Below are 13,525 nucleotides of genomic sequence, written 5' to 3' on the forward strand. Positions count from 1 at the left end.
ATATTCTACAGCCCGGATAACTGCTTATTAGATGTACTCGGTATGGTGATTCCTAGGAAAAGATGACCAAAGTGGTTTCCCGTTGCTTTCTTAGGCAGATTTTTCTGTCGGGGTTACCTTTCGTTAGCTGGTTGGTTTTGTTTTTGAGGCGCCAGAAACTAGCCTTTTATCCTCTGGTTATCTGCTGTGTGCACACCATCATGGTTATTTTTACACAAGTTGTTTTTTTTTTTTCTTATCTACCTTTGTTCCAGCTCCCGCAGTATGTTCTAAACCCAATGAGGTTCCTGTGACCTGTGCCAACCAATGTCCTGAATATTGTCGGTACTATGGTAGTTTAGGAAACATATCTGTCTCCCCTTCAGACCAATGTACCCCCGGACCCTGTATTCAGGGTTGTGACTGCGAATCGGGCTTCATAAGGGATAAAAATAACGAATGCGTGCCGAAGTACAGCTGTCGTAAGTGAAATGTAATTATGAAATTATTTTCGATACTCTACGGTAGCCATAAAATCTTCAATACTTTTAAATGTTTATGTATGAATTTAAAAATACGTTTAAGAGTCTTAGAAATCCACGGACGAAGTAAATTTTAATTTGTGATATTTACAGCACGATGTGAAGATCCAGACATGCATTATGAGCAATGTGGGTTTTCATGTCCAACTACTTGTGAACCGCCGAGCGACGTTACATGTACTAATTTATGCTTGGAAGGGTGTTTCTGTCGAGACGATTTAGTCCTTCACAACGGCAAATGCATCAAACCTGAAGATTGTCGTAAGTTCCATTTCTCTGTAGCTTTTCAATTTATTCTCAGGTCAATCATTTAAAGTCGAATGATGGGAACGCTTCAAAAGTAATTTAATAAATTAAAAAGAAAAGAGAAATAATGTTTTGTTTTCATACTTGATAATTTATAAAAAAAATTATTCATCAAATATACAAAATAAATAATGAGTTTCAAATATGAGATTTTTTTCTGCTTCTATTTCCAGCCCCTGTGGTATGTACTAAAGCCCACGAGATTCCTGTAACCTGTTACAATCAATGTCCAGAACGCTGTCAGTACTACGGTATTTTAGGAAACCTTTCTGCCTCTCCTTCTGACCAATGTTCTCCCGGTCCCTGTATTCGGGGTTGCGACTGCGAGTCGGGCTTCGTAAGGGATAAAAATAACGAATGCGTGCCGAAGTACAGCTGTCGTAAGTGAAATGTATTCGTGATATTATTTTCGATACTCTACGGTATCCATAAAATCTTCAATACTTTTAAATGTTTATGTATGAATTAAAAAATACGTTTAAGAGTCTTAGAAATTCACGGGCCAAGTAAATTTTAATTTGTGATATTTACAGCACGATGTGAAGATCCAGACATGCATTATGAGCAATGTGGGTTTTCATGTCCAACTACTTGTGAACCGCCGAGCGACGTTACATGTACTAATTTATGCTTGGAAGGGTGTTTCTGTCGAGACGATTTAGTCCTTCACAACGGCAAATGCATCAAACCTGAAGATTGTCGTAAGTTCCATTTCTCTGTAGCTTTTCAATTTATTCTCAGGTCAATCATTTAAAGTCGAATGATGGGAACGCTTCAAAAATAATTTATTAAATTTAAAATAAAAGAGAAATTATGTTTCGATTTCGTACTAGCTAATTTATAAAAAAAAATATTCATCAAATTTACAAAATAAATAATGAGTTTCAAATATGAGATTTTTTTCTGCTTCTATTTCCAGCCCCTGTGGTATGTACTAAAGCCCACGAGATTCCTGTAACCTGTTACAATCAATGTCCAGAACGCTGTCAGTACTACGGTATTTTAGGAAACCTTTCTGCCTCTCCTTCTGACCAATGTTCTCCCGGTCCCTGTATTCGGGGTTGCGACTGCGAGTCGGGCTTCGTAAGGGATAAAAATAACGAATGCGTGCCGAAGTACAGCTGTCGTAAGTGAAATGTATTCGTGATATTATTTTCGATACTCTACGGTATCCATAAAATCTTCAATACTTTTAAATGTTTATGTATGAATTAAAAAATACGTTTAAGAGTCTTAGAAATTCACGGGCGAAGTAAATTTTAATTTGTGATATTTACAGCACGATGTGAAGATCCAGACATGCATTATGAGCAATGTGGGTTTTCATGTCCAACTACTTGTGAACCGCCGAGCGACGTTACATGTACTAATTTATGCTTGGAAGGGTGTTTCTGTCGAGACGATTTAGTCCTTCACAACGGCAAATGCATCAAACCTGAAGATTGTCGTAAGTTCCATTTCTCTGTAGCTTTTCAATTTATTCTCAGGTCAATCATTTAAAGTCGAATGATGGGAACGCTTCAAAAGTAATTTAATAAATTAAAAAGAAAAGAGAAATAATGTTTTGTTTTCATACTTGATAATTTATAAAAAAAATTATTCATCAAATATACAAAATAAATAATGAGTTTCAAATATGAGATTTTTTTCTGCTTCTATTTCCAGCCCCTGTGGTATGTACTAAAGCCCACGAGATTCCTGTAACCTGTTACAATCAATGTCCAGAACGCTGTCAGTACTACGGTATTTTAGGAAACCTTTCTGCCTCTCCTTCTGACCAATGTTCTCCCGGTCCCTGTATTCGGGGTTGCGACTGCGAGTCGGGCTTCGTAAGGGATAAAAATAACGAATGCGTGCCGAAGTACAGCTGTCGTAAGTGAAATGTATTCGTGATATTATTTTCGATACTCTACGGTATCCATAAAATCTTCAATACTTTTAAATGTTTATGTATGAATTAAAAAATACGTTTAAGAGTCTTAGAAATTCACGGGCCAAGTAAATTTTAATTTGTGATATTTACAGCACGATGTGAAGATCCAGACATGCATTATGAGCAATGTGGGTTTTCATGTCCAACTACTTGTGAACCGCCGAGCGACGTTACATGTACTAATTTATGCTTGGAAGGGTGTTTCTGTCGAGACGATTTAGTCCTTCACAACGGCAAATGCATCAAACCTGAAGATTGTCGTAAGTTCCATTTCTCTGTAGCTTTTCAATTTATTCTCAGGTCAATCATTTAAAGTCGAATGATGGGAACGCTTCAAAAATAATTTATTAAATTTAAAATAAAAGAGAAATTATGTTTCGATTTCGTACTAGCTAATTTATAAAAAAAAATATTCATCAAATTTACAAAATAAATAATGAGTTTCAAATATGAGATTTTTTTCTGCTTCTATTTCCAGCCCCTGTGGTATGTACTAAAGCCCACGAGATTCCTGTAACCTGTTACAATCAATGTCCAGAACGCTGTCAGTACTACGGTATTTTAGGAAACCTTTCTGCCTCTCCTTCTGACCAATGTTCTCCCGGTCCCTGTATTCGGGGTTGCGACTGCGAGTCGGGCTTCGTAAGGGATAAAAATAACGAATGCGTGCCGAAGTACAGCTGTCGTAAGTGAAATGTATTCGTGATATTATTTTCGATACTCTACGGTATCCATAAAATCTTCAATACTTTTAAATGTTTATGTATGAATTAAAAAATACGTTTAAGAGTCTTAGAAATTCACGGGCGAAGTAAATTTTAATTTGTGATATTTACAGCACGATGTGAAGATCCAGACATGCATTATGAGCAATGTGGGTTTTCATGTCCAACTACTTGTGAACCGCCGAGCGACGTTACATGTACTAATTTATGCTTGGAAGGGTGTTTCTGTCGAGACGATTTAGTCCTTCACAACGGCAAATGCATCAAACCTGAAGATTGTCGTAAGTTCCATTTCTCTGTAGCTTTTCAATTTATTCTCAGGTCAATCATTTAAAGTCGAATGATGGGAACGCTTCAAAAATAATTTATTAAATTTAAAATAAAAGAGAAATTATGTTTTGATTTCGTACTAGCTAATTTATAAAAAAAATTATTCATCAAATATACAAAATAAATAATGAGTTTCAAATATGAGATTTTTTTCTGCTTCTATTTCCAGCCTCTGTGGTATGTACTAAAGCCCACGAGATTCCTGTAACCTGTTACAGTCAATGTCCAGAACGCTGTCAGTACTACGGTATTTTAGGAAACCTTTCTGCCTCTCCTTCTGACCAATGTTCTCCCGGTCCCTGTATTCGGGGTTGCGACTGCGAGTCGGGCTTCGTAAGGGATAAAAATAACGAATGCGTGCCGAAGTACAGCTGTCGTAAGTGAAATGTATTCGTGATATTATTTTCGATACTCTACGGTATCCATAAAATCTTCAATACTTTTAAATGTTTATGTATGAATTAAAAAATACGTTTAAGAGTCTTAGAAATTCACGGGCCAAGTAAATTTTAATTTGTGATATTTACAGCACGATGTGAAGATCCAGACATGCATTATGAGCAATGTGGGTTTTCATGTCCAACTACTTGTGAACCGCCGAGCGACGTTACATGTACTAATTTATGCTTGGAAGGGTGTTTCTGTCGAGACGATTTAGTCCTTCACAACGGCAAATGCATCAAACCTGAAGATTGTCGTAAGTTCCATTTCTCTGTAGCTTTTCAATTTATTCTCAGGTCAATCATTTAAAGTCGAATGATGGGAACGCTTCAAAAATAATTTATTAAATTTAAAATAAAAGAGAAATTATGTTTTGATTTCGTACTAGCTAATTTATAAAAAAAAATATTCATCAAATTTACAAAATAAATAATGAGTTTCAAATATGAGATTTTTTTCTGCTTCTATTTCCAGCCCCTGTGGTATGTACTAAAGCCCACGAGATTCCTGTAACCTGTTACAATCAATGTCCAGAACGCTGTCAGTACTACGGTATTTTAGGAAACCTTTCTGCGTCTCCTTCTGACCAATGTTCTCCCGGTCCCTGTATTCGGGGTTGCGACTGCGAGTCGGGCTTCGTAAGGGATAAAAATAACGAATGCGTGCCGAAGTACAGCTGTCGTAAGTGAAATGTATTCGTGATATTATTTTCGATACTCTACGGTATCCATAAAATCTTCAATACTTTTAAATGTTTATGTATGAATTAAAAAATACGTTTAAGAGTCTTAGAAATTCACGGGCGAAGTAAATTTTAATTTGTGATATTTACAGCACGATGTGAAGATCCAGACATGCATTATGAGCAATGTGGGTTTTCATGTCCAACTACTTGTGAACCGCCGAGCGACGTTACATGTACTAATTTATGCTTGGAAGGGTGTTTCTGTCGAGACGATTTAGTCCTTCACAACGGCAAATGCATCAAACCTGAAGATTGTCGTAAGTTCCATTTCTCTGTAGCTTTTCAATTTATTCTCAGGTCAATCATTTAAAGTCGAATGATGGGAACGCTTCAAAAATAATTTATTAAATTTAAAATAAAAGAGAAATTATGTTTTGATTTCGTACTAGCTAATTTATAAAAAAAATTATTCATCAAATATACAAAATAAATAATGAGTTTCAAATATGAGATTTTTTTCTGCTTCTATTTCCAGCCCCTGTGGTATGTACTAAAGCCCACGAGATTCCTGTAACCTGTTACAATCAATGTCCAGAACGCTGTCAGTACTACGGTATTTTAGGAAACCTTTCTGCCTCTCCTTCTGACCAATGTTCTCCCGGTCCCTGTATTCGGGGTTGCGACTGCGAGTCGGGCTTCGTAAGGGATAAAAATAACGAATGCGTGCCGAAGTACAGCTGTCGTAAGTGAAATGTATTCGCGATATTATTTTCGATACTCTACGGTATCCATAAAATCTTCAATACTTTTTAATTTTTATGTATGAATTTAAAAAAAAAGTTTAAGAGTCTTAGAAATTCACGGGCGAAGTAAATTTTAATTTGTGATATTTACAGCACGATGTGAAGATCCAGACATGCATTATGAGCAATGTGGGTTTTCATGTCCAACTACTTGTGAACCGCCGAGCGACGTTACATGTACTAATTTATGCTTGGAAGGGTGTTTCTGTCGAGACGATTTAGTCCTTCACAACGGCAAATGCATCAAACCTGAAGATTGTCGTAAGTTCCATTTCTCTGTAGCTTTTCAATTTATTCTCAGGTCAATCATTTAAAGTCGAATGATGGGAACGCTTCAAAAATAATTTATTAAATTTAAAATAAAAGAGAAATTATGTTTTGATTTCGTACTAGCTAATTTATGAAAAAAAATATTAATCAAATTTACAAAATAAATAATGAGTTTCAAATATGAGATTTTTTTCTGCTTCTATTTCCAGCCCCTGTGGTATGTACTAAAGCCCACGAGATTCCTGTAACCTGTTACAATCAATGTCCAGAACGCTGTCAGTACTACGGTATTTTAGGAAACCTTTCTGCCTCTCCTTCTGACCAATGTTCTCCCGGTCCCTGTATTCGGGGTTGCGACTGCAAGTCGGGCTTCGTAAGGGATAAAAATAACGAATGCGTGCCGAAGTACAGCTGTCGTAAGTGAAATGTATTCGTGATATTATTTTCGATACTCTACGGTATCCATAAAATCTTCAATACTTTTAAATGTTTATGTATGAATTTAAAAATACGTTTAAGAGTCTTAGAAATCCACAGGCGAAGTAAATTTTAATTTGTGATATTTACAGCACGATGTGAAGATCCAGACATGCATTATGAGCAATGTGGGTTTTCATGTTCAACTACTTGTGAACCGCCGAGCGACGTTACATGTACTAATTTATGCTTGGAAGGGTGTTTCTGTCGAGACGATTTAGTCCTTCACAACGGCAAATGCATCAAACCTGAAGATTGTCGTAAGTTCTTGGAAAATATGGTATTTATATTTTTTTATCGCTGTTAAATAAATTGTATATGTTTTGAGTACCTATATTCGCATATCACATTTCAGCACTTCTTGTTTATTTAAAAAAATACTTATTATTATATTTATACAGCATTCAATGAATCAGCTACCTCCACGGTGAGATGACTAACACATTTGACGCACGTATGGAAAGTTTGGGGTTCGATTCCCGGTGAGAGCACAAAAAAATATATTGCTTGTGTAAACTTTTGTGTTATCTTTTTTGCACTGTATTTTGCTTACTTCTTGACTTGTTTTCATTTCTTTCCAGTAACTCGTTGTCGACAATACCTATTGTGAACTTTGAAATTACTATCTTTACACGGTTTTTTAAGTTTATTTTCGCTTTTTTTTAACATGCGTGATGAGTTTATATTTCATTGGTCCCTACGTTTATCGAATCTGAATATTTCGAAGTTTACAGAAGAGCATAAGCAAATCTTGATATTTTTTTAAGTAGCCATCACATACTGTAGAATTGCCAAATATGGGTCTATTGTATTTCAATAGGTAGGGACCGTCAATATGTTAAAGTAGCGTAAGACCAATCATCTTACCTTCGTGTAACAAAAATGATCGAGAATCATTGCGATTGGTGTCCAAATGCAGTGTCGTATGCACCATCAGGTGCGGAAAGGGTAATGATGATGATGATAATTGCGTTTGTTTATACTTTTTGTTGTGAAATCATTTCAGTATTTATAAATTATTTTCTATTTTTGGCAGAAGGCTTAATTTGTTTCATTTGTACCTGTTTCTGTTATCCTTAATCCATTTGTAATTTTATGGCCTTTTGAAACATTTCATTATTGTTACTTTGTGGGAGTGAAAGCAGTTTACAGGTTTTAATTGCAGATTACTTAAAGTTTCTTTGGTAGAAAGTAAAGTCTATAATATTATTATTTCAACCAGAGGCCTATCAGAGGCCATCTTTGTATTTAAATTACCTTAAATTTGATTTTTTTAATCAAAATATGTATTTTATTATTAGATAATATTATTATTATGGATAACTTAAATATAGGTATATATTAAAAAGCGCTATTTTCATAATACGAGGGTTGTGTAAAAAATAAGGTTCACAATTTTTTTTTAGGCTTAAGGCATTTTTAATTTGAACTGAAAAATACATATTTGGAAAGCTTAATTTCTTAACTATTTTTCAACATAATCACCAGATTTTTTAACGCATTTTTGTTGACGACTAATCCACTTTTGGAATCCAGCTTCAAAGAAGTCCGTCGCCAGTCCGTAGAGGAATTGGGTGACCGTCCTGCTTGTTGAGTTCATGACGCGAGGGACTACAATAAATTCGGAAAATTATTGCGAGACCTTGAAAAAACTCAGAAGAGCCATCCAAAATCTCCGGAGAGGAAGACTGACGAAAGGCGTCAGACTGCACCACGACAATGCGCGCCCGCACGTCTCTCGCCAAACCAAGGATTTAATTAAAAATTTTAGCTGGAATCTCGCTGAACAGGCTCCCTACAGCCCTGATATTGCACCGAGTGACTTTCACTTGTTTCCAAAATTAAAGCAACACTTGGGTGGACAACATTTCGAGACTGATGAAAGAGTGCAGGAAGCAGTCACCAAATTCCTCCACGGACTGGCGGCGGACTTCTTTGAAGCTGGATTCCAAAAGTGGATTAGTCGTCAACAAAAATGCGTTGAAGAATCTAGTGATTACGTTGAAAAATAGTTAAGAAATCAAGCTTTCTAATGATGTATTTTTCAGTTCAAATAAAAAATGCCTTAAACCTGAAAAAATTAGGGAAGCTTATTTTTTACACAACCCTCGTACAATCCTTCAAGGGCGTTTTACAAAGTAATTCATGATTATTTATTTTAATTTGAATTATGGGTAACGTATATATAGTAAATCCAAGGTTCTTATTAACCGAGGCCCAAAGAGCTGATTAACTGAGGTCCGTAGGGCCGATTTAATAAGGCCGAGTTTACAGTTATTTTTGGGTCGAGAATCTTACAATTCTATGATTGTTTGGAGTTGTGTTTTTGTATGTTTGTATTGTTTTTTACATTTTAAAAAAATTGCAGCTCCAGCGTGTTCTAAGCCTAACGAGGTATCTGTAGCCTGTGTGGATCTATGTCCACAACTCTGTGTGTACGTCGATAATACACGACTCCCTTCTGCTCCTCCTCGGGCCCCGTCTGCCCCACCGATGGCTTGTACCCCCGGCCCCTGTGTACCAGGCTGTGATTGCGCTCCAAACTATGTTAGAGATAGAAACAATGTTTGCGTACCAATTTCCAGCTGTCGTAAGTTCAAAAATAACAAAAACACTTTTATAATATAATAATAATGTTACCAAAATCACTCGCAAACGAGTGGCGGCGTATAAAAAAAATAAAAAAAATGATAATGTTTATTTATTTAGTATAAATTGCCTCCAGTGGCACAAAGCCCAAATACTAGCTTTACTAGGCACTTCACCCTGATGCTGTAAAAACAATTTTAAATTAATGCAACTTACGGTCAAAGAGAATTGGTTACTTCTCAATCAAATTGCACAACCTACTTCCATTGTCCATAAGGACATTAAGTAAGTACTCTCATCTTAAAATTTCTATTGAGAATTTTTTTATCAATGCACGTTGCGCACGGACCAGGCCAAATAGGTAAAAAGTATTTCTATTCGTAAGTGTTTATATGATTTCACTATGTTTAACATCGACCTTTCAAAGATATGATTTGAATTCACACAGACTCGATGTGAGAGGTATATTAATTTTCTGGTCCGTGTATACGCGGTATTGGTGAGTGACAAATATAGTAGGTTTGAGAAAGGTGACAATAATATAGAGTATTTTGTCTAGTTCTAGGTGTTGGTATGTTAATGTTTATTAAATCCAGAAGTTCACAACAATGGAACTTAGAATTTGTGATTGTCTATAAAATATTAAGTTTATTTTTGTCCTGCGCTCCTCCAGGGTAGGTAAATTCAAAGCATTTAACCTTGACCCGTAGTTTATTTGTTTTATAGGAAAATGCTTTTTGAAATAGTTGAATCTCAAAAATGTTTGTTGAACTCTTTCTACATTATTTATAATATGATTTCACCTTAACGGATTTATTGAATTACGTAAGAAAAGTGCACTTTATTTGCAGCAAAATGTGAAGACCCGAATAAGTTTTACGATCCGTGCGGATCTGCATGTCCAGCAACTTGTAGCATCCAAAACTCCATTGTTTGTCCTCCCATTTGCGTGGAGGGGTGTCACTGTCGATCAGGTCTTGTTCTCCATAATAACAAATGTATCAAGCCTCAGGAATGCCGTAAGTTCTTATTGATAAAACATTACCTATTTATTACATTTTTTATGTAACTAGATAAGCCTTCGAAGGTAAGTGCCTGGGCGGATTAAGAATTACAGTTGAGTGAAATTGAACCAGAACCCTGGCCGAGTGTTTTCGATTCGATGGTAAGGTCTCGATAATGCCAAGGTCCTTACTTATAAATCTGGTATAAAGTTACACCTAACATAGCGGTAAATTAAGGATGGTAATACCATCCTCATTGAACCACTGTTATAAGGATGAACAAACAAACACCTCGCTAGAATGAACCTTTCCAAAACTTCTACGAGTAGATGTAGGTTCTGCAGTGTAGATGAGAAAACACCTACACATATTCTACGTGAATGTAATGATTTACATCAGAAAAGAAGCCTCATCCTCGAGGGACCACTGGTTAAACCTGAGGATGCTAAAGAGCTCGCGCCCCCTACCAAATAGCCCGATACTTTACGAATCTGGGCATGGAGGGGGAGATTTAGCAAAACGTAAACTCTCACCTTCCACACAGTAGCCAGGCTCTTAATAGACCTGGGCTTGGAGGGCGAGAACTATTCACGGGGACCCGTCACAATAGATTTTTACAGGTCGCAGTGACGTCAGGAGCTTGCATAGCACTGACCTTCACCTCTAAGAATAAGAATGAGGATGACATTCCCATCAATACTCTACCACAATGCCTAGGCGTAATTTTATACCAAGTTTATGAGTGAGGCCCCTAATGTATGAATTGTTATCTATATGGCATTACACAAGTGTATTTTACATGTTACGAGCTGAACTAGATGTGAAATTTTGATATCAATTATTATATTTAGTTAATATTAAATATCGAGCAATAATCGGCAGAATAACGTAAGCGAAGAATAGTGAATTGTGCAGAAGTTTTTTCCAATTTTTGTTCCAAATATATTTTTTTTAATAACTCGGTAAATGGGATTTATAATGGTTGGTTACTGCCATTACTGAAATGACAGCCAAACTGTTCAAATACCTTCCGCTTTTAAGATAGTGGCGGTAACGCTGTTTTGCCTATAACTCTGACAGTGGTGCGAGCTATCGTTACCTCCTACAGTGTCGTCGGTTACGTTGTTTTGCTTAGCTTAAAAATAATATGTCAACATATTTTTTATTTTTAAGAGTTGAATTATGCGGAGTAATATGTTGAAAACTATATTTGACCTATAACTTTGGTTTATTTGAAAATATCGTATTTTTTTGTTGTTTTCTTTTTATAAACAAAATAAATATCCTTAAATGTGGCAGGTGAATTTTATAGACCTATGTTTTTAACACTAGTGCAGGGGGCAATAAAGAACACTTTTCCTTAAAAAAACGCAATTCGCCAAAAATGTCGCTTACGTTGTTTTGCCGATTATGGCTCGATATGTACATGATTACTTTTGTGTTTTGGATAAAATAAATTGTTAGGACATGGATAACAGGGAATTTTGATAAATAGGTATTTGAATTGTTTCTGTCACTGTCCTGCAGATGCCTCCCAAATACAGTGCGAAAAAATCAACTGCATTTCTGACCTTATATGCCTAATCAACATAGATAAATAAATCACTGTTCTAGGGAGAAAATACGGGAAAACGTTTGTATGAAGAAAGGTTTAAGATTAAACATTATTCAGTATACTTACAAAACTTTATTTTATAATGCCTTTACGTAACCATAGAATCATATTTAGCATTCTTAAATAAAACCATCGAACTTTAAATACACATAGAAGCAGCCTGGCCCCTCTTAATTTATAAAACTTAAGTCATGCCCAAACGCTCAGTCATAACCAACGCGTATTAAGTCGTTCTTCAACCTCCAGCCGGGTTTTGACGTGAGTTTGACATTTAATTCGAAACCAATGCGATTAAAATAAATGACTGAATGTGACATAATAGCGTATAAAAACCGTTTGGATAAACGTCAAAAAGATGAAGTAACTTTTCGTTTGTAAGTACAAGTTTGTAAGTCTAGGTACATGTTTATGTTTGAATTCCATAACTTAAAATAACAAATATTCAAATTCAGAATTACTTTTGTAAATATCAAACTCTGTTATTTTTGCCACTTGCCCTTTATGCAGGATTCCAATTTTTAAAACCATATGAAATGTCAGTTAACATTATTTTAGTAATACAAATAATACATTTTAAAAAAAGTCTTAATAATTATAAGGGGTTCAAGGAAATAATCTGATTAGGACCAGAAAAACAAATGTTGTTTGTAAAAATCTAAATTTTTTTTTTACACGAAAAAATAGCAGCTTAGTTTAATAAATTAAATTGAAGATTTTAAGAGCTATAAAAATGCCCAGCTTAAAGTTCATTTATCACTTAAGTTTATCTTGAAAAAAACCGCACGTAAATCGATCCAGTAGTTATATAGTATATTGAGGACACACATACGAATATTGCCTTTCATATATATCATCATCATCGTCATTTCCTTTCCGCACCTAATAGTGCATAGGGCTGTGAATTGGTACACCAATCGCAGCGTATCTTGATCATTGTTGTTACATGAGGTAAAATTACCAGTCTGATGTTTCAGATACCAGTCCAGGTACTATGAAGTATTCTAGTGTAAAAACACCCTTTTAAATAAATCTTTTTTATCAATCATGTCAGGAATTGAACCTGAGATCTTTTGCATGGTAGGCAAACGTGCTGACCATTACAGCACGATGCTGATATTTTTTTTTTATAAAGCGCTTTTTTTCATACACAGATATTTTTAATTAATAAATGTTGTACAGTTTATTTTAACGTTTAAAAAAATTTAGTTTGCTGCGCTGTGTCAATAATAATAGTACCTGCTTTTTTTATAGTCCGGTCAGTAAAATATATTTTTTGTCAAATATAACATAACATAAGACAAAATTATCTTATATTCGTGTATATTGTTCACGCTCTGGCAACATTACGGGGCCACTTCACGCATGCGCGCAGGCGAGATGTCGGGTAGAGGGGGGACTTTTGAACTCAGTGCGATGCATACAAACTTTGTTTTACGCCCCTTCTGGTATATTATAATTCTATGACCAGAATCCTGATTCTCGGTTTTGATTCCTGTTGGGATTTACATAAAACATTTTTTTAATAGGTCGTTTTACTCTACAATATTGCAAGGCCCCTTATCTGGCACCTAAAATGTAAATTATGACCACCTCACGATCATGTACTAGATGATTGAGATTCGATGCATTCGGTGTACCAATGCAGTGGCCTAAGCATCATCAGGTGCGAATAAAGATGCGACGATGATAATGATTTTTTAATTTTAATACATAATTAGGTAATAACTATAAGAGTCCATTTGTAATAACTATAAGAGCCTGTAACCTACATATTTGTTGCAATTCTTTCTGATCTAGCAGATATCTTTAAATTCTCTATGAGGTTA

The 13,525-nt window shown here is 35.4% G+C and overlaps 1 protein-coding gene and 1 long non-coding RNA gene across 2 annotated transcripts in view; both read left to right on the forward strand.

Moving 5' to 3' along the window:
- Positions 1 to 251: 251 nt before the first annotated feature.
- Positions 252 to 13,525, forward strand: part of LOC148285469 (zonadhesin-like) — a 64,650-nt gene continuing 51,376 nt past the window's right edge. The window contains exons 1-18 of the mRNA XM_088224721.1: positions 252 to 461; positions 615 to 782; positions 1,001 to 1,207; positions 1,361 to 1,528; positions 1,747 to 1,953; positions 2,107 to 2,274; positions 2,493 to 2,699; positions 2,853 to 3,020; positions 3,239 to 3,445; positions 3,599 to 3,817; positions 4,830 to 4,937; positions 5,091 to 5,258; positions 5,477 to 5,683; positions 5,838 to 6,005; positions 6,224 to 6,430; positions 6,584 to 6,751; positions 8,860 to 9,081; positions 9,932 to 10,099. Of these exons, the coding sequence (XP_088080847.1) occupies positions 635 to 782; positions 1,001 to 1,207; positions 1,361 to 1,528; positions 1,747 to 1,953; positions 2,107 to 2,274; positions 2,493 to 2,699; positions 2,853 to 3,020; positions 3,239 to 3,445; positions 3,599 to 3,817; positions 4,830 to 4,937; positions 5,091 to 5,258; positions 5,477 to 5,683; positions 5,838 to 6,005; positions 6,224 to 6,430; positions 6,584 to 6,751; positions 8,860 to 9,081; positions 9,932 to 10,099 (3,115 nt within the window). The 5' untranslated portion in view covers positions 252 to 461; positions 615 to 634. The remainder of the gene's footprint in view (positions 462 to 614; positions 783 to 1,000; positions 1,208 to 1,360; positions 1,529 to 1,746; positions 1,954 to 2,106; positions 2,275 to 2,492; positions 2,700 to 2,852; positions 3,021 to 3,238; positions 3,446 to 3,598; positions 3,818 to 4,829; positions 4,938 to 5,090; positions 5,259 to 5,476; positions 5,684 to 5,837; positions 6,006 to 6,223; positions 6,431 to 6,583; positions 6,752 to 8,859; positions 9,082 to 9,931; positions 10,100 to 13,525) is intronic.
- LOC148285470 (uncharacterized) lies at positions 4,056 to 4,829 on the forward strand. Its single transcript, XR_015822040.1, has 3 exons — positions 4,056 to 4,191; positions 4,345 to 4,512; positions 4,731 to 4,829. It is a non-coding gene; the product is annotated as an uncharacterized LOC148285470 (long non-coding RNA).

This window comes from Micrasema longulum, unplaced genomic scaffold (assembly GCF_059751315.1).
Source record: "Micrasema longulum isolate JH-2025_06_02 unplaced genomic scaffold, ASM5975131v1 h1tg000032l, whole genome shotgun sequence".
NCBI lineage: Eukaryota > Metazoa > Arthropoda > Insecta > Trichoptera > Brachycentridae > Micrasema > Micrasema longulum.